General features: G+C 37.7%; 1 protein-coding gene across 5 annotated transcripts in view; it reads left to right on the plus strand.

Annotated features, from left to right (window-relative positions):
• The window catches only part of EML4 (echinoderm microtubule associated protein like 4), a 114,010-nt gene that overhangs the window by 43,662 nt on the left and 42,863 nt on the right, over positions 1-27,485 (plus strand). For 2 of the 5 annotated variants that reach the window (XM_017744817.1, XM_017744813.1), the window contains exons 2-7: positions 27-209; positions 10,885-11,014; positions 16,003-16,176; positions 18,357-18,485; positions 21,577-21,602; positions 22,043-22,075. In XM_017744817.1, the coding sequence (XP_017600306.1) occupies positions 27-209; positions 10,885-11,014; positions 16,003-16,176; positions 18,357-18,485; positions 21,577-21,602; positions 22,043-22,075 (675 nt within the window). The remainder of the gene's footprint in view (positions 1-26; positions 210-10,884; positions 11,015-16,002; positions 16,177-18,356; positions 18,486-21,576; positions 21,603-22,042; positions 22,076-27,485) is intronic. The other 3 variants (XM_017744814.1, XM_017744815.1, XM_017744816.1) reach the window with 3 other exon arrangements.

Genomic DNA, 27,485 nt, shown 5'->3' on the forward strand with positions numbered 1-27,485 from the left:
TTCTGCTCTGCTTTGCCTCTGTACAGATGACAGCATCTCGGCTGCGAGCACCTCCGATGTCCAGGACCGTCTTTCAGCCCTGGAGCTGAGAGTGCAGCAACAAGAGGATGAAATCACTGTGCTAAAAGCAGCGTTGGCTGATGTGCTAAGGCGTCTTGCCATCTCCGAAGACCATGTAGCTTCTGTGAGAAAATCAGCACCAAGTAAAGGTAAGCCCAAATTTGGTCAACTCTTTCTAGCATCACACTGTGTTATCATGTTAGAATGTTCTCCCTTGGTCACTTTCTTTTTCCCTTTTCTGTCTCATTTGGAAGGGCCGATCTATTTTGAGCTGGAGGAGTTAGGTTTATAATAGTGGCCAACAGATATCCAAAATATGCTTATTAGTTCTGCTGTTTGCTAACATTTTTATGTTCTTGACATCCCTGAAAATTGTCCTTACTTCTTGCTAAAAGAAGTTCCTGTTTTAATTTCAGTGGCAGAATGTTTCCCTGCCACTGGGGATTCTGGGGCTTATGGACAGTTTTGAGTCTCAGCTTTCACTTTGCCTAGAAATTATTCAACTGAAAGGGCATATTAAAGGTTACATTTCCTCTTGCTCCCAAATTATAACCAAAACAAAAACCAAAATACATTACCACCAAATAAGAAGGCTTTCTGAATATAGTTAATTTTTGTTCCAGTACAGAGAGAACTCACCACCGGTAGATCTGATGTAAGAAATGGCCATGTATCAGCAATCTCTTTTGATTAGTCACTAGTAACTTTTATATTGCAGCACTGAAATATGTAGGATTGTTTGAAAGTAAAGAAACTAGATGCTTTTTGCACTAATTTTTATATGCTTTTTCACCCCCCCCCCCCCCCCCCCGCACCCCTCCCCTCCTGCTTTTCAGCTAGCATGGCACAGGCAAACTTTACTCTCATTCCTGAGGACCAACTTAAAGTTGTATATTTGAAAAGAATTGTGGCTTTGTATGTTTCTGGCATATATGAGGTGTCTGATTATATAAAAGGTTAGGTCATATTTCAAATAATTCATGGTTTTAATTCACCATAATTGCATGTAACCCCATCAAACCATGCACCACAGAGATCTCTGGGAGCACAATCTCTGTGTTTCAGCCCTGCAGTGCATGCATTACACCAGTGCCAGTATAACCCTGAACTGATACAATGTAGCCTGCTTGTTTGGGTGACTGCCTTGTATAGGCTGAAAATGCTGAAAGTTTGAATTATTTTAGATGTGACAGAGAGATCAAATTCCTTAATTAGGTGTTTTTGCAGTCTCTCTGCCAGATGGAAGGAAGTCATGATGCTTAATTGGCTTGGGCTCTGAATCCTGCCATTCTCTCTTGCTTGCTAAATGGTAGACTGTTGTCATCTCTGCTTATAAATGCAGTTTTTATCTACCCAGTTTACATGTCTGGTCTCATCAAGACTGATGCTTCCTTTTCAGACTCTTTTTAACTGTAGCTTTAGCAGCTATTTTGACTAAATCACTCTGCTGTCTGCTGTCCAGTATGAGAAAATGTCCAAGTGAAAAACTGTGGGCAAAACATGCGCACCATATTTCCTTATTCTTCCTATTTAAATGCAGAGCAGCTGGGATGTGCACAAACACGGCTGAAACCTTTGGCTTGGAGCTGTCTAACACGCAGCAAACTTTGTGTACAGGCAGGGAAAATTTCCTGTGTTCTGAAAAATGCCTTGGGCTATCTCCTTTCTGGGGGTCTTGGGACCATACTGAATTCTCTAGGTCAATTTCTTCAGTGAAAAATAAACTAATGATTTAGGGGAGGCAGAGCAGAGGGAGGGTGGAATATATAAATATCTTCAGCTCAGTCGTATTATATCTCTACAAACGAATGGCAACAGCATGGGACTGTGAAGAAAGAGCTGGGAACTGAGAAAAAAGAGCTGGGAACAGGAACATGTATATGTATGATCTAATTCATTGAACTAAAATGAATTATGACTAATTGGCACTGTATTTAATTTGTGGTGAATGTGTTCCCGTTGTGTTCAGTTACCCAATACCGCCAGACAACACATTAACTTCACTGTTAATCATGACATCAGCTGTATATAGAATTCACAGAAGAAAATGTTTACATACAGAGACTGGAATTTTGTAAGAGTGTAAAATTAGACTTGAAGGGTAAACGTGGGCTTAAAACAAGTTCATATATCGCTTTCTGCAATATCCTAGGTTCTGCTTTTGATTTCTGTATTTTAAGTTTTTTCAATGGCTAAAAAACTCTTCAAATGTTTTAACAGAGATAAATGCATTATTTTTTGAATAAGTAGGATTAGAAGATGATCTGAATTGCCATACAAAAATAATATTCCAAAAAGTAATTGTTTTCTTTGAAGTATTACGTATGTATATAGCAGACTCTTACTAGTCAAGTCATGATTGCTGCAAAGGTAACTGTATTCCCCCAAAACTCATTTTGGTGTTTGTGATCCTGTGAAAAATCTGGATTTCTGCATTGCAATAATTGCAGTTTCATGGAAAATATTATAGGTAAATTATCTTATAAAAAAAAAAAAGCTGAAGCTTTCAATCACTGAAGTATTTTCCTCTGCAGCAGCTTTTAAATACATTCTGACATAAATAATAAGTAAAGAGGATAGATGTGTATATATACTTCTGAATACATGGAGTCATGTGCTTAATCTGAAGTATGGCAACACAGTGAGATAAATACTTTTAAAACAAACTGAACTTAGCAAGAATAATAGTACCAGAAAAAGCCCTCCTGAATCTTTCCATCAAACAAAGGAGTTTTAATACAAGGCAATAACTAACCTAGTTTGAAGGGTGGCTTTTCTACTTTTTGCTGAAATGAGTTTTCTAAAACCTCTCCATTTTTTTTTCTTGTTGCCACCTCAGCAGTGTCTTTTGAAGAGAGATTTTTCATAGGCTAAAAATAAGTGTTGTGAGCAGACTGTGAATTACACTGAAAGGGATAAATCCAATCCCGATTGCTTTTGCACTGCTTTTTCTTATTCTAAGGTTGATGGCTCGACTTAGTGAAAAAAGTGATCTCTTCATCGTTTGTCTGCATTGCACATCTGGTGATCTCATTCTGTTCTTAATTTATTTTAGATTGACAGATTGAAACAGTAGCTGAAGATAAAGTTTTTGCATTAACCTTTAAGTCTTTGCTTTTCTTTTTTTCCCTACATTTCTGTCACATGCTTATTTTGAACTTAGTCCAGTCTCCAGTGAAAAAATTCACATGGTCAGGAGTAGATTTTTATTTCTAACTCGTGGGCTCTCAGTCAGGAGGCTGCTATATATGATTTTGTGTGTGAAGCTCTGTCTCAGAAGAAAACAGCTCTTCATACATGGATTTTGAACTGTAGAAGATAAGATAAAGGGCAAGATTTTTTAGGCACCTTAGTGTCTCCTAGTAAAGCGTGAAGTGGAGATACTGTATAAGGAAAATACCTCTAGCAGGGATTGCAACAGGATTAGCACTTGTCTGTATTTCACAGTGAAAAGCAGGCTGGGAGGGTTCACGTGTAACTTCTCAATGCAAAGTTATTCTAAACAGAGCAAATCTTTTCAAAATAAAAAGACTATGATAGTGCTTCTCCATCTGCACACAGCTAAGAATAACTACACAAAGGAGAAATTACGAGGTCCAAAGATAGTGTTGAGGATTAGAAGTGTGAAAGGGCTTGGTAAGGGATCAGATCCCCAGCAGCTACAGGGCTTGTAGGGATCATAGTGTGGGGGTGAGTTTATGGATTTTATTTCTTTTCTTTTTCTCTTTTCTTTCTTAATAGATGGCTTGGTAAGAAGAATTTCTTTGGTGGGAAATTATTTGCATTTGGCAGCTCTGCACTCTTGTTGCCACATGCCTCTGCTGTTGATGCATGATTGATGCTGTTAACATTCACAAAAAAGTTCCAAAAACAAAGATTACCTGGACATTGAAGAAAAGGAAAGCATAAAGCAGTCTGGTTACTTGTGGCTGCCAGCAAGATAGATTGGCTCACAGCTGGTGCCTGGTAAACCTATTAAAACCTTCCAGGGTGTCAAAATGTGTGTAACAGGAGAATTCATCCCTCAGGCTCTGGGTGTGCAGACAAGTTTGTGGCACACTGTGGCACCAGTAAAATCTCTCAGACTAATCATTTCACTGCAGTATGAGCTTGTGCCTGAAAAAGTACATCTGATGTCTGCCTGTAGAGAAACAAAGAGTTCATGTCCTTTTTCTGGACTCAGAAATAATAAGGAGACTTGACAAAAGTCAAACCTTTGGAGGAACATTTCCTATTGCTTTGACAGGAATTGATATCAAATAACTCATATGCAAATTCAACTCACAAAGTGAAATTGGAATAGTGGATGGCAGTCTGCAGAGAGGGTTTCCCATGACAATGAAGAGTGGCAGACTGAGAGGCATTTTATTTTACTTAAAGCAGTGATCTTGTGGACCTGCAAAAGCAGGTATGTACTGGAAATGCAGTTGGTAGGGGTTTTTTTACTTTTTTTTTTCCTTTCCTTTGTGCAGTGGGCTTTTGTAAGAGGAGCCCATTGAGTTTTCCTTCTTTTCCTGCTCCCTTGTATGAAACAGTGTGTCTCATCAAATTCCATCTCATTGCACTCATGTAAGCAAGGTACTTCAGATGTAATTTTTACCTTATCTCAACAATGGTTTCACTTCAATAACATTAAGTCATTTTGGTTTATGTTAACAAAAATTGACTTCAGGGTGTTCAACAAGCTTCATTAATGAAAGCATAAGATAGATTTGAGTTTTGTTTTTTTAGTCTTTACATTATTCAATAAGCAGAGTTATTCTAATAACTGAGTACATGTTTATGTTGTCTAATCAGTAAATGTTAAAGAAACAGAAAATAGAAGTGTAAATAGGAAAATGCTTATGGTAGTGGTAGAACACAATTTTTGTGTTTTATCCACAATATTAAAACTAACCTAGCAAGCTTGTATGTGGGTCATTTTACTCATGGGAAAAGTCCTATTGAAGTTTGCAGGCTGCATGCTCACATAACAAATAATGATACTCTTGAGGTCTTAATGCATTTCCCAGGTATTGGTTTAAGTGCCATCTGTTCTTTCTGCATTTTTTCCTATTTTTCCTATCTTCTGCTCTGACTTAGCAGATATTTTCTTTTTCTTCTGTTGTACTTACTCTTCTTGATGTTCTTCGTATATTTTCCTTTATTCAAAGAATTTGGATCTAGAGGGCATTATTGAACTAAGGGTCACTAACAAGCTAAACCAAGTTTAGGAAGGAGAAGTGAAGAACAAAGTTCAGAGGTTTTTTTGTAGTTCTGTAACCTAATAATCTTGTTCATTGTAGAGGAATATTTTCAGTTGTGGTGATAAGTATCCTTATTCTTTTTCCTTATGCTTCTCAAAGTTTTGGGTATGTTTTGTGCATCTGTGTACGTTTTTTAGAACAGTGTGGGCAAATTTTCTCGAGTGGTACTCTGCTGTTCTCCATAGTGCTTCTCAAACTAAGAATTGCAATGTTGGAAGAGTTCAGTGTTGCCACTGACTTTTTCAAATGAAAACTCCTTATTGTTTGTAACGCTTGAGTAGCTTTTTCATCACTTGGTTTCCAGAGTATATCAAATTGTTTCAAATTACCATAGTTAAAATTTTATTTCCTCTGCTTGGAATTAGCCCATTTGGCAGTTGGTTGAACATGTAGATGGTGCCTCTGGGAAAGTATAGCAAAATAAGATAGAAGGGAGAAGAGAAGGAAAAGGGCTGTGTGGCTTGAATAAGCAATTGGCCAAAGAAGTCTTCAGTTTCCTGTAGCATGTTTTAAAATGCCTGCCCAAAGAACAGAGACATGGCTCCCCTAACACCTGAAAAATTAGTTTTATATCCCTATGAGGATTGTTTGAAGTTAGAAATATATAGGTTAAGTCACTATTTATAAAAATCTTGTAGGAAGTCTCAAAATAAATATTTAATTACTCTTAACATCTAAGTTAGTTTATCTACCTACTAGGAGAGATTCACTTGGAACTCAGGTTGTTTATGCATTAGCTATACACTCTCAAACTGTTGCCTATTAACATGCCTCTATTTAGATAGTTCTTTTCCTTTTAATAGGAAATTACAAGTAATGTATGTTTAATAGCTGTCTGTTTGAAATTTGGCTTCCATTAAAAAAAGTATAGAAAGAATGTTTATTTTTTCAGCTAGTTGTAATTACTATAAGAATAATAAAGTTTGTTGAAACTTAGTTCTGTCTTATAATTTGATTGTTAAACAAGAAGCAGCATAACCCATAGGAAGTGAACTGAACTATTTATCCTGATATTTTTTGTTCATTATTTGAGGTATAGTGTCTCACCCTGACCTGTCTTTGTGTGATAGAAGAAGAGAACTTTTTCTACTTCAGAAGTTTTAATCAAAATTTGATTCTTAGTATGTAAGGGAAGTAGTTGAATAAAACAGAATACTGAAGAAATATTTCCCTACCCTTCAGAATACAGTAGTCTTTGAAAAGAGTTTTGGTACTCCCAGGCTATTTCTTTGCCAGCATCTTCCATAGGCTCAGAGACTTGACATCCTTTGAAAAGTTTGGAAGCAGAGCAGTGACTACAGTTAGCTGCTTTTATACAATTCATTGTGATGCCTTGAACTAAGTCTAGGATTTGTCATAATTTCTATTGGTTTTGATGTTGTTCTATTAGGAAGGAAACGCAGATAAAATCTTATGTTCTGCTACACTTATAACTATTTCTGTCTGGTTTTCCGCAGCTCTCTCTGTGGGCTTTCTGGTGAGTTACCCACACCGTACACTTGTTTAGTAAGAGTACTGAATTGGTTTCCTGTCCTTCCAAGCATCAGTTTTATTTGAAGAAAACCCCATGGCATGTAAAATATTTGAAATATAGAAGTCTTCTTCATGTTTTGCTGAAAGTGAAGTATTTAAAGGTTGTTGAAGGATGTGGAGATTTATGCCTTAATGGGGAAAAAAAAAAAAGAAAAATCTACCTTTAAAAAAACAACTTTTAAATTTTTGTAAGGTATCATTTGTTGAACTTTTTCTTTTAAATCCACTTGAATTAAGTGCCCAGAGAAGTAACTTTAATGTAGCTGCAGTTACTTATTTTAAATTGAAATTACCTGAAGAAGAGAAACAAGTGTTTGGTTTTTCTTTGTAAGAAAAGCAGTTTACCTGTCAGAATATCAGCAAATACAAAGATATTGAGGAAATTGTTTCAGAAAATATATTTGATAACACAATAAGCTACATTTCAGCATAAAATATTATAAGTTTTGGGTTTGAGAAGAAAAGTTAATTACTAATTGATTCTCAGCTCTAGCACCTTGTAAATATGTTTGGAGGAAAAAGCTATCATGTTATCACAGGACACACATTTTCAAACTTACCACTCTCTTTAACAGCTTGGCTTCATTTTTTCCCCAGTTAGCTAATTAAGGCTGATAAAGAATTGGAAATAGATTTTTGGTTTATTGTGGTCTGTTTTTTCTAATCCTACTTATCTTTCATTCACACATTTGTATACTTGACAGATGTTAATAAAATGTTTCATTTGAGCTCTGCAGATACTATTCTATGAAAATTATCAGAACAGAGATGAATCTGTTATCCATAAAAGACATTTTTACCACTTTGATCTCTGACAATTTGGCTTTAATCCTGGTCACCATACACTGGCTTTCATTCTACATTCAGTTTATGTCTGGCTTTTGTTCCAAACTAGCAGATAAAGCTAAGTGCTATTCAGTCTGAAAAATTTCAGACTGTTTATGCTAGCAGGTGGCGTATGACATGATATTGGCAGAGATGTGCAGCCCAGTGCTGGGAGAACTCCATTGTTTTAGTGTATTGATCTGGAATTTGTGTTCTCCTGTGCCACTTCATTATTTCCAGGTCTCTGAAGCAAAAGCACTTGATTACTATGAAGGACTATCTCTGCAGTGAAGAAGGTTATAGTGTTTTTAATTTTTGACATCTTTTGATTGCAGAGATGCTCTGGTTAGAAGTCATTAAGAGAGATGTGTGATTTGGACTGGTGGGTCAGCTTCCTTGGACTTCTGACCCAGCTCGGGAGGTCCCCCTTGTTTGTCTCTGTGGATAGCCAGGCTTCACTGCCTGGGATGTGCACAGGACTTAGACTTGCCTTTCCTTTTCATGGTTTAAAATATAAATGCATTTACTTTACATATAATTGCAGATGATCAATTGAATTTTTTTCTTCCCTTTAAAAGTAGGTATTCTAAAAGTCACTTTAAAATATATAGAGAGTTAACATGCAATATATAGAGAATTTGGAAGCGTTCTTGTTTCTTAGGGGTGTTAAGTATGGGATTTGGGGATTTTTGTTTGTTGGGGGGGTTTTTTGCTGCTTTTGTTGCTTTTTTGCATTTTATTGCACATTGAGGGTGGCACACTCAACTGAGATTTTGTTCTGGAGTGTAAGAAACCCTGATATATTTTTGACACTTGAAAAAAAATTTGTCACTGCAGTTTTTAATCTGGGTTATGTTTAATTGTTAGTCATTTTGCAAAAATAGTTTTTAGTTCAATTCAAAAATCTTAATCTCAGATGTAATTTTGTATGCCACTTGTTGACACTGGGAAGTACTTTGCTGATCTACCATCAGTGTCCACTTTACTGGAAAACAAATAACCCAGAGCTGCTGTCTGGATCCCTTTTTTTTGTTTTTATTGTATTCATCATTGCATGGAGCAGTGCATATTCCTGTCATGAGTACAGACTGATGTAGAGTTTTATTTGTAATCAGTTTTGTCCCTGGACATAAGCAGTAACTAACACTTTGCATACCTAGTAGGGGGAATTATTCTAGATGTCGTCAGTAAGCAAAATAGCAGTGTGCTCCTTGCACATGAGAGTGTGTTCCCCATCTAATTAAGTTCCTGTGCCTGTAGCACTGTTGTCCTTTACACATCCCACTGAATGCCTTACCCACCATGCTGGGAATTACTGCAGTTATGTCTCCTGATTCACATTTCTGGAAAGCCATGCTAGAGCTGCTTGGAGAGGCATTAATCTGTTACGAGGGGCTGATGGAGATGTTAAGGTCATATACAGTTCAAGAGTGAATCACAGGCCTTGATATTATGCATCTCCACAAAGAAGATGACTTACTTTGTCCCTGAAAATAAAAGAAGGTGATTTTTTAGGCTTCTATAGTAAATGTGCTTTCTAAGCTCGTGCGCTTTTGTTCTTGCATCTGAGTTACATAGGGTAAAAAAATTTCTTGAGCTTTAGAGGTTTTGTACAGTATATTAACTTCTAAAATAAATTCTGTATTCCAAATGTTTGTGTTGTGAATAAAACAGTCTCTAAAAAGTACCAGCGGGGAGGAACCACACCAAATTGATATATACAGAATTTAGGAAAAACAATGATCTTTGAAGTGTTTCTGGATTTTAAGTGTGTCTTTACTTTCTTCAGATTTCCTTTATTCTCATTTCTGCCTGGGATATTCCGCATGCCCCTTTTGGCTTTCCTGATCTGAATTTCAGATATGACCACATGCTGCTTGGTGCATTTGAAGCAGTATTTGGTTTGTGTAGGCCAGCCCATTTCTGCCTTCATCCAAACAGTTCTGAAATCTAATATTCCCTTGATGGGTATCTCTTGTATATAATGTGGTACTTTAAAATAAGAATGAATTAATTAGCCTCTAAACCTGGTTGGAAGAGCTGTGCTGTGACACGTGGCTGGTATTGTTCAAATGAGTCATCTGTGTGAGTTTGTCCTCTGTGCACAGAGCTGTCGATTCTCCCTAACTGCTATTTTACTCCTCACTTTTATCTTCAGTGTGTGGCCTCATGCCTTATCTATCTCACACTATTCAAAGCCTGCCGTGAACACAGAGCTGTTATTCTTCTGTCAGTCCTGTCCTCCGTGTTTGTTGCTGAAGTCAGAGTGACTGGCCATCACAACCCTATGAGATGCAGTAGCAATTTGCTGTCTGTGAAATGGGGATGTGACGCAGAGGGGCTCAAAAGTGACCGCTGATTTTTGGATGCTTAATGTGAGATTAGCCCAGGGATCTTTCTCAGGGCATGTCACGGTTCAGAGGGGAAAAGGACAAGTCTAGTAATTCAAAGGGGGAAGGGACAAAACTCTCCTCTGAGCAAGACCTTGGAAATAAAACAGGCACACAAAAAGACACAGTTAGTGGGAAAGGGCAAAACGTTGGGTTCGAGTAAAATGCCTTGTATTTCACTGGCATTCTGTGGAAGAGGCAGGTCTGGGAGCTAATGGCCAGGCTAGTGTTCAGCTCTGAAAATAGAAGAGCCTTTGCTCCCTCTTGTCTTCTTTGCAATCCCCTCCCACATTCACTGCATAGTTTTAAACTTCTGCAGTGAGTGAAGTGGGCATCTGACAGACAACAGCCTTCTTCACATATACGCTGTTGGTTCATCCCTGGAGAGAGTCTGTAATGTCCACTGGATGTGGCAAATGTTCTACAGAGTGAGCAGTATCAGAAACTTAATAGCTATACCATAGAGCATATACTGGAAGGTATTCTAAGATGGAAGGGGCAGCTGAAATGAAACTGAAAATCTTGATTTTTTTTTTTTAATCCTTAGAATCACAACCCTTAAATAACTTAATAATTCTTTCATGACATCATGGCAGTAGAGAAAATGACCTCTATCAGACCATATTCTTGCCTGCCTTAGTGTCCCAGGTCTGCCGGGTCCAGCTGCCTAGGTTAAGGTTTCATGGAATATATGTCACTGGATGTTTGTCCTGAATACTCAGGCTGCTGCTGTGTGATACCAGGTCCACAACTGAGAGCTTTTTGTTGTTCATGTGGACCTTTGGATACATCTATAAAACCTTACATTCTTCAATATTGCTTTTTTCTAGGTCAGCCAAGCCTCCGAGAAGCTATCTCGATGTCATGTATAACTAACGGGAGTACAGGAAGCAGGAAAACTAGCCACAGCTCATCTGTTTCTGTTGCCAGAAAAGAAACACTTTCATCTGCTGCAAAAAGGTACCGAATTGTTACTAAAACTCAAACTTTTAGATATTCAAAAAACCCAAAACCAAACAGAGCAAGAGTTTGATTTTTGTCTCTGTGCAGCACTTAGCAGAGCTGCCTGAACTCCAGTAAGGCACAGATAAACTTTGGAGATTTACCATGTTGTTGGGATGTGTACAAAAGGGTTCTAAAAAGAATTCAAAAATGGAGAGTATTTCTCTAGTGTGTAGTGTCCAAAATTAATTCTCACTGAGGGAATAGGAAAATGTATTTCCAGTACAAATGGAAAATTTTTCCTTCTGGTATTCATACGCTTATTTTTTTGTTGTTGTTTTTTTTGTCCTTCCTTCCCTCAAGGAAATTAAAGGGCAAAAGTGACTTCATTGTCTGGAGTGTAAATAGTAGGCAATAGCAAAATAGCTGTGAGACAATAGTGAATTGTGCAAGATAAAGGTTTACATTTTTGGGTAGAAAATCTAACCCAAAATATGGCTACTTAGTCCTTTTGAAGAATGTCTGTATCAGATCTCAAATGTGAAGAAATAACATTGCTTGAGTAATTTGTAAGTTGAATGAGCTAAGAACCTAACAATAGTGGTTTTCCTCCATGTAGTACTTCCAGCTTCTTACAGTAAACAAAGCATTTGCTTAACTGCTTTTTTCTGTGGGTCTGTTAGACAGACATGGCTTCTTGAGCAGTAGGTTTTGTACCTATTCTTGTTTGTTGTGAAGAACAGGCTGCCAGATATAGCCACGGGGCAGAGAATACTCTAATGTGTAACTCTGGTAAGTTATGTGAACAAATTCTTGGCCTCCCTAGAGTACTCTGGTAGCTCCAGTGGCTGGTTTATCTTCTAGAGTGGATGTAAATACTGTGCTGTACAACAAGACAGGGAAATTATATACTTCAGAGAATAAAAATGCTGCATGCAAATATAAACTGTATGAGAACAAACCAGAAGAAGCTTTAGTGCCCCTTGGAAAGCGAGCGTAGTGCCCCACCCTTTGCTCTTCTACATTGTGTAACATTGCATATCTTTCTTTTTATTGGATTCTTATATTTACTGTTCAACAATAAGTCAGACAGTGATCAGTGCATGTCTCAATCTGCTAGTGCGACAGGCACAGGGACAAAAGACATTCCTGCAGGAAGGTATTTCTTAGTTAGCACTTTTCCATTAATCTTAGCCCTGTGGCTTTTGGCACTTTGATGAGAGCCAGTCCAGTTCCTGTGGTGTTCAGCTCGCATTTGTGCTGAATCACCTTCTTGATTCATTGGCTGCTCAACACTTGACTACATAAGAAGAGCAGAGTGGAGTGGCTGGCATCCCTTTCATCTGAGTTAAGGTCTTTAAAAGGAGACCTGGATAGGCCAAGAGAGAAAATCTTCATATGCAGAGGGCAGCTCTCCCTGGACCCCCAAATAACTGTCCAGGGGAGGTGTTGGTGCTTCCAGTGCAGCTGAAGACACGCGGCTCCCTTGGTCAAGAAATGTTTTAGAAAGGTCTAGGAAGGTTCTTTTTCCAGTAGTTCTTTCACTGTCATGTCTTTATTCCTTAAATTTATTTGGTATTTGGAAGAAATAAAACTTGCCCTTTTGTAAAATTACCAGCTCAAGAAAGGTGAAAGGAAACGTAAGTAAAGGTCAACAGTAGTCCCATCTCCTTACAAAGGTAGGGTAACCATGTTTTTTTCTAACACTTGTCGTGGTGAAAAGGAGGGAGGCCAAAGGAGACTGGAATGTTTCACCCCAGCTTCTCCAGGCCCTTCTTCAGGCCGAAGCTTGAACTGGTGCAGCAGGTGAGCATGGTCATCTGTTGATAGAGAATTAACCTTTAGGTTCTGAATGGACCCCAAAGCCTGCCTGTGGCCTTTCATGTTCTGACTCTATGCAGCCATACACCTAGCCAAAATAACTAGAAGGCCTACTTGTGTACAAACTGTTGCTGGTGTTGAAGTTTAGTGTGTGAATTTCTTCTATGAATGAGCAGTTTCATTTCCTGGACTGTTTCATCTTGTTTTATGAACCTGAACACTGAGATCATGGAAATGATCGGCTGCCTCAGTAGTTCCACAGCAGCAGGATGTCTCATTTCAACAATGGCATGCTAAAATACCAGCAATCAGAGCCCAGGAATGTTCCCTGAGCAGCAGGTAGATGATGTCCCATTAACAGAGATGAAGTCATGGATGTGTTGAGAAAATTTCAACCCTATAGTCTGGACTAGAAACAGGTTTATACTTTGTCCAAACAAACAAAAACCAACCAACCAATGACTGTCAGAGACCTGCTTGATCATTTTCCTTAGGACTAAGCATTCTTTTGAAGACAGCATCTGATAGCAATAGTCTTGATGTTTCAGAGTGACCACCATCCACAGTAGATGCCAGTGTGTTGTGGTCCAAAGGATGAAACATTGTATTAAGTGAAATTAAGTGAAATTAGAGAAGCTGCAAAATTAGGACAGATAGTAATAGCTCTCAGCTACTCAGTTGTAGACTGAAGAAATGCCTCATCAAATTGGGTTTTGGAAAGAATTTTTGGATGCATTAAATGACTGCTTCCCAGAACAACTAGTCTTTAGAAACCCACAGGAAAAGATGCTGGTTTTGATTTGGTTTCAGCAGTTACACAAGACCTACTAGAAGAGGTATTAGTGGGAGAGCCACTCTGTGCTAGCCAGTCATAATACAATTAAACTGAAGATTTTAGCAGAAATGAGCAAACCAAATAAATTCAGAATAAAGATATTCAGTACTCAGACTGCCACATATCTACATGATTTCCTTCCAAATTGAAATGGCAGTCAAAAAAAGAAGCCTACTTGCAACCTGGTGGTAGATAAAAGCACTTTGTAGAATCCAAGGTATATCTTGTGCTACAACCCAGAGTGAAACCAGAGTGGTCCAGAGATTCTCATGGCCCAATGAAAAAGGAGTGAACCTAATGGCAAAGAAGTGAAATGGATAATCCACAGTGACAAGCTCAGTGAAAAAATTCCCACACTGAAACTGTGGTTTCTAGGAGATGGATGAGATGAGCTAAATGAGTTTGGGTAGGAACACAGGAAATATGAGACTGTATAAAGAAATATAAGACTGCTCTCAGCAGGTGGCCTTCACCTGAGCCTGCCAGGAGAGTGCAGAGGTGAATTGCAGAATGCTGATGTGTCATTGTAAATAGGACATTACAAAAAGTGGGGGGGTGTACCTGTTGTAGTAGGGATAGAGAGGACTTCTGTTTTCTTCACTGAAAAGAGATTCCAACAATTTATTTCACTATACTGCATTTCTTGCAACAGACTGCAAAAAATGTAGTGTGCTTTGCATCCAGCAATGCAAGCTAAGTCTTCTGATTAAAAAATAATAATAAATTTCCATGCTACCGGTTAATTAAGGACTTTTGGCTATAAATTATTAATCAAAACCCCAATCAGTTCTCCAAGCTTTGTTCTCTATGATCACATATATGCCCTCAAGAAATGTGAAAGCTCGTTGTTTTGTTTTCATCTGATTTTTTTGAAAAGAAAATGTCACTCTGATGGATTATATTGACATTTTAAACTAGTTAGTATGTTTCACAGTAGAAATCCTGAGTGATCCTTACAAATGTGTCCGGGTTTCATATTCATGTTTTGACCTGTTTTTCAATGCTTTTCTTCTCTGAAAGCAGTTGGAAAAGTTGAACTCATGTAAATCTCAGTGGTAGATGATATATTTCAACTGAAATAACAAAAGATGCAAAAAGAGGTTTTTAAGAATATGTTAAAATTTGATGCCCATTTTTATTTATTTTGAATGTTGCTTTACTGTTTGCTTTGTGTTTGGGGAAAAGGTGAATGGAAATACAAATAATTAAGGTCATACAAGGATTCGAGGCGGGGGGAAATTGTTGTGAGGGAACAGAAATCTGGATTCTCGTGTTCAGAAAGATACTTGCTTTTTTACTTTGCAGGTTACTTTTACCCTAAGAGAAATATCTTTCTATTACATTTTTAGCTGATGTTTGTATCTTGCTTTATTTCCTCACTGAGAAATCTTATCTTTGAAGATTTAGTTTTTTTACTTTAAGAAAGAAACAGGCTATGCACTTGAGAGTAGTCTTCTGTTTCAGGCCCTGGTATTGTTTGTGTGATTCAGTATATTACAAAGTATGTAATTTCATAGAAGAGCCTTCTAATTAATCTTTCTGTTTACATAGCAAACCTTTGGTTTGGTTCTTAATAGATTTAAGGTTGCTGATGACATGTATTTAAATCTATTTCACATATTAACCTTATAAATACAGCACTATGAAAATAAAGATGCGTTCTTAGCTGACATGGCTGAAGGTACTAAAGAAGTGGTGAGACAATCTGATATTAGTCAACTACAGATCAAAATAGCCATTTCCTTTGACCCCTTGTGCAGCCAGGGAGAGTCCAGGGACCAGCACCAGCATTCCAGGGTTTTGGTGGCAGCTCAAAGACAGTAGCATGTACGTCCACAAATACAGTTTCATGGTGGACTTACCCTAATGGGAGACAACACAAGTCACAGTCCTGCCTTTCACTTGCACTGCGCCTTGGCTGGCAGCGCAACAAGGTGGTCAGTGAGCTCTGAACCAGGGAATAGTTTTTTCCTGAGGGACTGCAGACTTGTGGAGCATCAATTTGTGTCAGCTTTGAATGCTGTAGGAGCACCCATGAATGAAGGACACACTCAAATCAAAGTTGTATTCATTTTAAAATCATAGTAAATGTAGTACAACTGAAATATGCAAATAATCTTTCATGCCTCTCTCACTGTTTTTTATTGTTGGAGCTAGTGGATAAACCTTATTTCAGTAAAATGCTAACGTGAAGAGACTGAGTAAATAATCAAAGTGTTCTTTTGGTGATTGTTTACAGTAAGTTGTTAAATGCCTCTCCCGTCTTTTCACAGAGGACATTTTCTCCCACCTTGCTAATTTATTTGCTTGTTCTCTTTTTTCCCTCCTTATGTTACACTTTATTTTACAGCGGTACAGAAAAAAAGAAGGAAAAACCTCCAGGACAAAAAGAAAAAAAAGAGGACTCTCATTCTAATGATCAAAGTGCACAAACTCAAGCATCACCTTCTCCCCAGCCCTCCTCACAGACTCTCCAAACACACAGGCAAACTCCAGAAAGCAAGAGTTCTGCTCCAGCTAAAAGGTTTTCACAGTACCACAGTACAGAACTAGAAAATGATTGTAATGATACTGAGTTCATATTTGACAACAAGTCATGTGAAATAGTTCTAATCTCATGATCAACTTAAGGTTTGATTCTTTTTCTGCTAGAGAAGATGCATTCAATATGCATTGCAGCAGAACAAATACATAAAAATGCATGGTTTTTTTTGAATACATTTTTAAAATTACAGAGGTTTTTTGTTCTCAGATTAAAATCCTAATACAGTAGATTACCTCTAATCAGCCATGGTTCTAAAATATTAAATGATCACCCTGACTTGATCCTTCTCAAATACACTTCATAGATTTTGTATAGATGAATTATGGAGTGTATTTTCCACATGACCATTTATTACATCTCATAACAGCATTTTTTAAGTACACTAGTATTTATCACTGCAACCCTTGGTTCAGAAATTTTTGCTCTCAAATTATTCTATAAAGTGACTGCAGTTTTGTTTTTGTTGGCTTTTTTTTTTATTTCATGGCCCTTCCCTTTTAAATTCCTGCTAGGTTGCAGGATGGCTCACTTTGATTCTTTACATGAGTGAAGTTCTGGTTTTATACCCAGATCATAGAACTGCTTGACTTGAGTAAATGCAGAAGTTTATTTAGGATTGCCTCTTAAATTCCCGCTCATTTTTGTGGGAATTAGGCACAGGAAAAAAAAAAAAAGGACATTTTAGAGATACTAGATTGCTTTTTGAAGTAAAAAAAAAAGGATTTTAAGATTTGGGTGATATCTTCTGAGTTTCAAAACTATGCAGATCACTTGGCGTGGTTTCTTTTTGTTTTGGTTTTTTTTTGTTGTTTTAGTTTTTTGGTGGGTTTTTTTTGGTGGGTTTTTTATTGCTGTTGGTTTGGGTTTTTTAATTAATTATTTATTGTCACCTTACTGTTTTGGAAGGTGTAAAATTTTTTTTTACTCTCTGGCATTTAGAGACTGAAACAAAATGAAAATGAAATTTATTATTCCAAAATTAACTGTAGTTCACAAGATTGTTGTCTTGCATTGCTTGAATTCACAGCTCTAATAAGTATTTAAACTTCCACTTGACTGGTGCATGTTATAACACTGCATAAAGGCTCTGTCTCCATGTCTTGCACAAACCTGTAAGTTGTCTGAAGCTGAACTTGCGGCCTGTTGTTCTCTTGCCCGGTATCTCGCTGTAAAGATGTCTGAAGTCTTGCTTACTAATCTTTTGCAGTGTGGGGAAAAAATAAATGCCTTTTTTAGTCTCCTAAGGGTTTAACTTGATTTGATTAACTTGTTTGTCGCAGGACCTTTGAGCCTCTTGAGGTGCTGTGGAAGGAGCTTGCCTTTTCTAAGGTTGCATTTCAGGACTTAACTCCTGCAAAAAGCATTTCTGACAGGATGAAGTGTGATACTATTAGCAGGACATGTGCAAACTCTAAATCAGCTGGTTGAAGGATGATTTGGGCTAGATGACTTTTTGAACATGTATTCCATGATTAAGGCATGCATGAAATTATTGAACTAGTGACTGCAAAATTTGCAAGTTCCCATTAGTGTAAATTGGCTGCAATAAGATTGCTGAAAAATTACATCAGAATTCGTGGATTTAATTGTCTGTAGTATCAGGCCAAACCTAGCTTGTCTTACTCATGCAAGAGGTTTGCAGACATTTGTTTCAAAAAGATTAAAGCCATTAATGTGATTTAGTAGGTGCTAACTGCAAAGCTTCCATATGAAACTATAATCTGATAGAACTGTTCTGCCTCAGAAATCAATGTGCTAAAGCTGGTGAACAGTTAATCAGGGAAAAAAATTACATTGTTATCTACTTAATTGATTTTAAAATATATTTTATTCTTTAAGGCGTATATACTTGGCCTCATTTTTTCCACTATTGTAATTTGTTAGTGATGTAGTAATGAAGTACAGAGTTATTTTGTTCAAGTCTTTATGTAATAGCATTTGGAAATGGAAAAGAATAGATAAATTGTCTTGCTCAATTGTTTTCATTCATCCAGTTAGAACTTTTTGACTAATCTTTTTTCCCTGTTTCATGCTGCAGTTTGAAGGAAGATTTAGCTCTGCTTTTGTCTCCTGCTGCTTGATCTGTCCGTTGCATAAGAGTTCCAGTTATTGTTACGTTATTATCTTGTAATTGTAAAATATTTTTTTGTTTCTTCTAGCATAAAGAAATCCTTGACTGTTGAAAAACCTCACAGTGCTTGGGAGAGTTCAGATGACAGTCGTAACAAGCTGATGAGAGTAGCATCAACATCTAAATTAATATCAAAGGTGGCAAAGAATGCAGACAAGTATGTATTGGTTTGGTACATAAAAGTAAGCGAACTTTAGAGTCAAAATATTATGAAATCACACAGTTCTAGTGATCTTACTGATGTATATGCTAGGACCTTTTGCATCTTTGTTTTTACAAAATTTTGGGTACTTATACAACCTGCCAGTTTGGTGCTCCAGGTGCCCATGGAATTTTAAGATTATTATAAAGTAATTCTTGTGTAAATATGTTTTAATATTGCCTGATTGGATTAGCAGAATTATGACATTTTATGGCTTAATGCCAGTGATGTCAAACTTCCAACTGTTTTTTTTCCTAATTAAAGCGGATTTGAAAATGCAAGTGTATTTCCTTGGAGTCAGTTTCTGGATTTCATATAGTGTATGTTGCCAAAGTAGACTGTAACAGTAGGAATATACTTCTTTGATTTCAGATAGGTCTCTCAGTTTAACTGTTTAGCAGGTTCCTGATAGCAGGTTCTAGACAATGGGTAGGGATCTTGTTTTCAGTGTCACCTTCAGCAGGTGATGGGCTGTAGTCAACCATTCCTCTCATCTCCTTCCTCAGCAGCAGGTTTTCTTGGTTTGTGGTCTCCAGTGAAGGCCTTTGGGGGTGAATAGCTCAGTAGTTACTCCTGCTCCTGTCAGCACAGGGGCAAGAGTTTGCTTTTTGTTGTAACCTCACATTGTTGACCCCCTTTGTGACCCACTCTTGTCCTCAGTACTCTCTGCCAGTTGGGCTTCCTGCTTTGTATTCACACACTTCGTTTCTCTTTCTGATTTGGTTGAAATTTTGCTGAAATTGTTGTGTTGATTTTTTGACTGACCCCTCTCCTATTTGCCAATATCCCCCCATTATGCTGGCAGCTTCTTCCAGCTTGGTGTTGTCTGCAGATTCTTAGATCTGCTCATTAGTTGTCATTCAAATAGCCCTTAACTGGTCCAAGGCAGAACTACCTGAAAACCCCTCCCATTCTGACAAACAAAGCACTTCAGACCTTTCAGAGTAATTGCCAGTCTTTTTATGATTATGTCTGTAGTTCTCTCCCTCACTTGCATATAAGACTGTCGAATACATAGTCAAGAGTGGTGCAAGTGCATTCCTTCTTCCCTAGGAATGGGAAGAACAAAAACAAACTAATGTTGGGTGTGGATATCGGCACATTTACTAGAAGCTTTGTGCTTAGCCTGAAGAGTTCTGCAGAGCAATGGAGTGCTCTGTGTGAGGGAACTATGCATTACATATTTTGCAAGTATTTCCTTTCCTTTTATAATTGGTTTTCACTGTTGGCATTTAAAAGCCCTTTGGCAATTTAGATTGTAGCAGGGTGCTGCGCGATAATATTTGGGAATGACAAAACCCTCTGCCTTGATTTTTTTGCTGGGGTTTTTGCTATGCTGCAAAAGTACCTTTCATGGTGTGATACGTATTTCAAATTTGCTAAAAGTAAAAAATAAGTTTTACTTTTACTGACATTTTATATATTTGTTCAGACATGGTCAAAATAGACCAGTATGTTATTCCATTTTTCTACGAGTATGCTTATTTCTGAGAGACCTTAAATGTTGCCCTTCTACAGTCTCTAATGCAGAAAACAGTTAGATATATAACAAAAGTGTGGACAAGAAAAGATTAGTTTTAATTATTGTTAGAGAAAGTTGTTCATAACTTGAAGCTGTTGTATCTTAACTATATTTGGCAAAAACAGAGCTTCAAATGTGAATTGTAGACCATCACCTGGTTGAAGACTGGGTGTTTTATTGTTGTGCACCTTGTTCTTATGCTCGGATTTGTAGCAGAGGCACTGTTTGCATACAAGGACACACGTTAATACTCATTTCTTACTTGCATTCTGCGTGCCACATTTCCATAAGAACTGGTTGGTATTGTGCAAAGGCATATTGTTATACTGCATTTATTGTTCCCAATTAAGAAACATTGGCCTCATCTGCTTGAAGCTATGGATTCTTGTGCAAGGGAATAGAATTCAGCCCCTAATGTGGGCCCCAGGGTAGAAATGTTTTACATATGCTTTACACTATCAGCTCAGGATATGAACTTTGTTTACGCAGCTCAGTCTTCAAGTCAGCGCCGAGCTGTAAATCAGTCTGATAAAGCAGTAAGAAGAGGGTTCCCACGGCAGCCCATCATTCAGTGGTTTTCAGGCAAGACTGGGAATCCACTTTTTGTTTTTCATTTGGCAGTGTGGTAAAGGGTGATTCCACCAGCAGCCAGAGATGACTTTCCTCATGCATATGCTTGACCCTTTGTCACTGTTACAAAAATTTGACCTCCATCCAGCTAAAAATACTGGATGCCACTCATATCTTTCTGCTGAATTTCAAATTAATTCAAGAGGGTGTTTCATGCAATACATTCTCCTCTCAAGGAGTGTTATTCCATTAAGAAGTTGATCTGATGCTGGAAATTAGTATTTCTTCCCTCTTCACCAAAAAAAAAAAAAGACTGAGGTTTTTTTATGAGTAACTAATTTCTTGCTCTGGTAAGAAGAGATGTCTCACCTTCAGTCTGTTGAAGACTTTGTGTTGCACATCCAGTAATGCTGTAGGGATCTGGTTTAAATGAAACTGCAACTTGCTTACATTTAATCCATGTGTCCAATAGAGTTAATTCCTAGAAAAATTTGTGCTGTTGTATGCTGACAGCTTATTTTGACAGGTGCTAAATGCTTTGCATGCAGGCCTGAGGATGTTTGGCAGCTTAAAACATTTGGCTATTACAAGTTCTTACTCTCAAAATGGAATTTTCCGTGCACAAGGAACATGCCCTCCGTAATTTATTTTTCAAAGCTTTTTGTATTTTGTAATTATGAGAGTAATTCTTAGAATTACTCATTATTACTCATAATTAGAATTGCCATAGGGCCAAAGACTTCAAGTTACTTGAAAGATACAGTGAACTGCATAGAATGAGTAAAAAATGCACTACAATGATCAAGATTAGCTGGTGAGCATCCTATACTACAGTTACACTGTACACAGAATCTGATGAGATTGCCAAATGCAATAATGAGTAAAAACTAGATGGTATTGCCTTGATAAGCATTTTGCATATTATTAATGATAATATTTTGAATTTTTCCCCAGGCACAAAGATGTCATTGTCAGCCAAGGTAAGTAAAACCATTTATTTTTAAATATTGGATGAAGTTGAAAATATTTGCTTTTGATTGAATAGTACATCCTGTAAATGAATATGTTGGGACATAGGCATATGAAACAGGGGTTTAGAGGTAAAATGGTGTTTATCAGCTCCAAGAATTCATTTGGCAAAAAGTTACTTCAGACATGTATATGAATCTTTGAAATTATGGAGAATTACCTCATCAGATTGGATCTTTAGTAAGAACAGAAATTTTCAGTAGGTGGGTGGTGGGAGGATTTGATTTACAAACCCTTTTTTAAAATTATTTTCTCAATATGTATGCGCATAGAGAGCGGTTATGAAAACAAAAATCTCAAGTTTTGACCTATGTGCCAGTCTTCATCCAAGCAGGTGTGAGTGAGACTTTAGAAATAGTTTTAAGATATTTTATTTCTGTCCCATAACCAGCAAAAATGTCAACTCGTGAAAAAAACAGCCAAGGTAAGAATTAAGCTATGCCCTTTGGTTGCTTTCTTCTAATTTAGCACTCTCACAAATCTTTTATTTGGCTTTTCACCATCAAAGAGTATCAGTGCATATTCTCTTAATATTTCAACTCTTTATATGCATGTGCACATTGCAGTCTATATGGGGATTATTTGGGGATAGTTAAAATAAATTACAGCACACATAATTTCCTTGGAGAGGAATATGTGTTCAAATGGAAGTCTTGCATTGTTGCCTAAGATATCAGAGTATTAAGAACTGCCAACTAAAAGATTTGTTTTATCTCAGCTTTCTGTCTTGCCAATATTACAACATATAAATGCTGATTAGACAAGAACAGAGACTGAAGGTTTTAATACAGTCTCCTGAAATGAAAAATGAGTCTCTTCTGAAGTCTGTGTCTTTGCACCAATGAATCTTGCGTTCTGTGGCTACCTGCTGCTGCTGGCTTGTTCTGTAAGGAAAAGGAGCCATCTATCTGATCTGGTGGGATGTGACAACAAAAGAAGTCCACTTCTGGTGTTGCAAAACTACTCTGCTTTGATGTCCTGCAAACTGTACTGAAGCATGCAGTTTCAAAACTAAAGCATGTAACCCAAGTGCATGCTGTACACAACAGATCTATGTACAGGGGTTTTGTCTCGTGCTTTTTTTCTGCTAATTAACAAATCTGTAGTCTTCAGATTCTGTGCTCCCAGCAAGTTTACATTATTTACAGTTTGATTGCTTTTGGTTCCTTAAAACAAGAAAAAAAAAAAACCTCAGATTTTTTTGAAAGTTAATGTACGAATTGTTGTAATGAAGGCAAAAATCAACTTGAATCCAATTGCTTTATCTTTTTCTAGTTCACAGAGAAATTACAGGTATAAAAATATTCTGAATTGATGCTTACCAAGAGCGTCTTCAGAGACAAGATGTGTGAAAGAGAATGAATAAGTATCAAGAACAAAGAAGAAATGTTTCTTTATACCACGGTGCTTAACACCAGGTGTGGAACAGTACGTGTGCAGCAGTGGTTACTGTAAAAGGAAAGCTAATCAGTAGTGGCCAGACCAGCTGCAATTTAGCTTTGCAAGTTTTTGAATAAAACTGTTCTCTTAAAAATACCTTTTCTAGTAAAAACAGCTTTTCACAAAACAAAGTTGTGTATAGCTAAAATACCTTCAGTACTAATTATTTCCTTACAGCGTGCTTCTACAACTCTGCGTGGTCTGCCAAAAATGGACCATCCTGAAGTTCTCTCATTCTGGGAACTGTAACTTCAGTAGCCTCGATGTGTTCCCTGCTATCTACTGTGTTATTATGCTGAGGATGTGATGAATGGGCACCTTCCAAGTGTGTCATGCCACAGTCTGTCCTGAGCCTAATTGGAATGAAAGAGAAACATGATGCAGATAGCAGGGCCCCACATATATGGGAGGTGGAGGGAAAGTCGTGTCATAGAAAATGCATTTGCTCCATTTTAAACACGTGGAGTTGCAAAACTGCCTCTAACATGGATGCATTTGCAGTCAGAGAATTCAAAGATTTTTTTTTTTTAAATGTGGACCATTGAATATATTTTTTGACAGGTTTTAGAGTATGTCTGTGTGTCTCTATGTGTGTGACTGTGGTAGCTTTTGTGTTGTGTTTACTGCCACAGAAAAAAACGTGTAAGTTACTGGTGTTGCAGCAGGTTCACCCATCCTTTCCAGTATAAGCTTAGCAATACTTTGTCACTCCTCTGTCAGGGGAGGTGACTTCAGCCTGTTTTGTACTTGATGGTTGCCACATAAGTACACCAATTTCCAGTTGGCACCTTGACCCAGCTGGTCAGGAAGCTGAAGAGTTGCACAGACAGCATAAGGTTTCTGAGGTAAATCCTGTGGACTTGGACAGTGTTGTCTTGGACAGGTTGGGATGAAGAGTTGCCCTTGCTCATGGTGTTTGTACAGAACCTTCCTGTTCTGGAACGCAAAGGCACAGGAAGTTACAGCTGCTTTAACACTCCTTTGTGGCTTGTCAGTCTTTGCCTCTAGGGGCGAGCAGTCTCTAGCACGGTGTTAATTAAGTTTCAGCAGCTCCCCTGAGCTGCTCATTTCACTGAGCTGTGTGTAAAACACTGTGTATGCCCCCAGCATTCACCTCCCATAAGGATTGTGTCCACGTGCTTCCTAGACCTAGGAATTCTGTGAAGGAGGCTCTTGGGAAGACTGCTGGTGTGCAAACTGTCAAGCTTCAAAGCAAATCTATGGTAAAAATACATCAGTGTCTTTATACACATTTAAAATAAGTTTGGAATCACTGTGAACTTGCAGACTTTCATAGCAGAAGGTGTTTGCATGGGATAATGGGACGCAAGATGACAATTTTGTGTTGCTTTGAACATCCTGGAATCACTTTGTTTCCATTTTTTGATTCACCCAATAAAGAAACAGCTTTGAAAATGTTAGTATAGTATAGTACCACAAAATACAGATGAATACATTTTTGCATGCATAGTTCTTGGAATCTAATTTTTCTAGCAGCAGAAGTTACTGCAATAATATCTGTCTTGTGATAGTCTGTGTAGATCCATTGTGGTTTCTGTTGGTGTTGGCATTAGCTATTAAACTGAAAGTCGAGGAGCAAGTGAGAGTCTTAGATGAGCTTCAGCAGTGAACGGCATTAGCTGTGGTGTCGGAATTGGCTTTGGTTTGGTGTGGAGTCCCCCTGAGAGTGTTGCATGTAAATGTCAGCAAGACATAGGCAATTCTCTTCTGCCAGGAGCAGCAGCAGCATGGGGAGCCACAGCCTGCAGCTGCCTTGTGTGCAGCCACTTGATTTTCTTCTGTTGATGTCCATGCCTAAGCCACAGGTGTTGCAGTGCTCATCTCATACCTTCTCAATACCCAGTTTTGTTCCCTCGGTGCCTTTATCTCTCCCACTCGGGTTGAATTGCTTGTACTTCACGTTAGGTTAGGCCTGAGCTTTATGCTTCTGGGTATGTGCTGAAGCAGAGGTAATAGGGTCAGTTTGTTTGTTTGTCCTTGTAAACCACACCAGCCCTTTTACAATAAAATCCAGTACTAAAATTCTGTGAAAATCCAATAAAGCTATGGGTGAAATGAACAGGTGCTTACTACAGCCTTAAAAGGACCCTAACTAAAATTATTCTTTTAAATTCTTTACCAGCAGGTGTTTATAATTGCCTATAAAAGCCATCTTGCTTCTGACTTCAGCAGAAACATTTTTAAAATATTAATCATAAGGCATTCATATTTTTATACCCAGAAGTTAAAGACCTGGCTTATTTTAAGATAAAAGGTAATTTATTTCACTGAGATTGTGTGTTTGAGTTTGGTTTTCAGTGATAGCAGCTCCATATATGAATCACTTGTTCACTTATTATAAAGTAATAAGAGACACTTAAACTTCTTGAGTGGCAATAAAAACCATATGTGAAAGAATTAATGAAAAACATTCACTGCATTCCTAAGTTTTTTGGGTTTTGTTTTTAGGGTTTTTTAAAATTGTGCTTTATTGGTTTCCAGTACTTTTTTTTCTGTTAGTTTAACTGTACTGTAGTTTTAGCTTCACGGACGCAACAGCCATGGAGCACTCAATGGAAAAAATTTACCCTGCTGACAATGTGTCCTGTCTGCTGAGAGTGCAGAATTCAGTGGCTACCTCAGATCACTTTTTCATCAGACAGAGATTTTGTATCAGATGGTTGTTTAAGGTGCTCATGTACCTGAGGGCAAATGGAGACCCAGTCTATCGTTATTGGGCTTCTTGCTCTTGTTCAGGCACAGTGCATATTATTAAAAAACATCAGTACTGTCACAAAACCAAATTGTGCATTTGGGAGTTTTTGTCATTGATTCTTGGTGAAGTCTGGATTTTAGTATTAAAGCGGGAAGCATTTAGATAGAGTCTTACTGAGCTTCTTTGTGTCCAGTATTCCTTTTTGAGTCCTTGGTTTTCTTTTTTTTTTTTTTTTAATGAAAAGCTGGAGTTCAATATTTAACTTCAGTTTTTTCAGTGCTAATGGTAACTGTTGTTAATACCTAGATTCTTAATGTCACCTAATAGATGAAAAAGCAAAGGTTACTTATCAGAGTATGCAAAATTATTAACCAAAGATCTGTTAAGAAATTTCAAGGCAAAGCTGTAAAGTCATTCCAAATCAAGGCAAGTCTCTTGTCTCATCTGTTGTACTTGAGTCTTTAGTTGGCGTTGCACCAGGGCTCAATAACAGCAATGCATGTCTGTTTGTCAGGGTCAGCAGGCATTGGCACATCATAGCTTGGGCTGAGAGATGGCAGACCTGCAGCCACGTTTTAATTCCACTGTAACATGTAGAATGTACCGGTCTGGGCTTGGTGGCTGAATTTGGTTGTTTGTCTCTGTGCCGTTAGCACTGGTTTGAGTTAGAAATAGGGTTATAAGCTCTTGTCCCTCAGGTTAGTGGTCCTGCAGAGTTCTTGGACACAGGCCTGAAAGCAGAAGGCTTGTGGGAAAGATGCTATTTGTAATATTAAAAAGCATAACTTCACTGGTCAAGCAACTAGAAGGTGAAGACAGATTAATGAATGTACCCTGGATGTGGTAGTTTATTGTATGTTACTAGACTGTTCTGCTTGGCCAAGCTAGTTGGGAGTCTTTTGGGGTTTTTCGTTTGCTTGTAAATCACTTTAGGGTGCTGCTACACACAAAGAGAGCTGAGCTGGGGTTTTAATGCATTGGCACATGTTGATCTTTCAAACTAGATGGGGTGGGACCTAATGAAAAATAGTCATAATTTGCAAAATTACTGTAATAATTCCTTTAGCACTAAACTTGTGTGTATATATATGTAATCTACTGTATGCTCGTTAGACGTCCCATTATGTATACACTTGTTAGCTGAAGAGCAATTAATTACAGCACAGACTTGCAGGGCAACCTCAAAGTGTCTTGTCTAATGAGGAATAGTGTAATAAAAAATATATTCTTCTAATATTTTGTCCAGTTTTGTTGAAGAAATCATTAATTGAGGGTGAAGGTTTTTCATGTGCTTCTTCAAAAGTACTTGATGATTTCTTTTTGTGGCATGTTTTTTAGAAAACAGGAAGATTTTGGTTTTGTAGTGTCACTGTCTTCAAATTTCTGGAGTATCTGGGTAGCAGCTTTCATATCTTCTGAATTGCTTTTTGCTCCAGATACTTCTGAGTTAATCTACAAAGACTTCTTTGATCTTTTTTTCTCCTCCTTTCCCATTATTTTTATTATTTTCTTTTGCAAGCCTTTCATATTCCCCCAAAAATATGATTCACAGAAAGTAATAAATTGCTTAAGTGCCACTGCATGAGTCTTTCTGTGCTGGCTTCTTGGTAGCATGAATTTCAGCCTTTCAGATGGTTTGTATTGCAGTTATCTTTGCTCTCTGTTATCACCTGCAGGG

This window comes from Corvus brachyrhynchos, unplaced genomic scaffold (genome assembly GCF_000691975.1).
Source record: "Corvus brachyrhynchos isolate BGI_N302 unplaced genomic scaffold, ASM69197v1 scaffold258, whole genome shotgun sequence".
Classification (NCBI taxonomy): Eukaryota; Metazoa; Chordata; class Aves; order Passeriformes; family Corvidae; genus Corvus; species Corvus brachyrhynchos.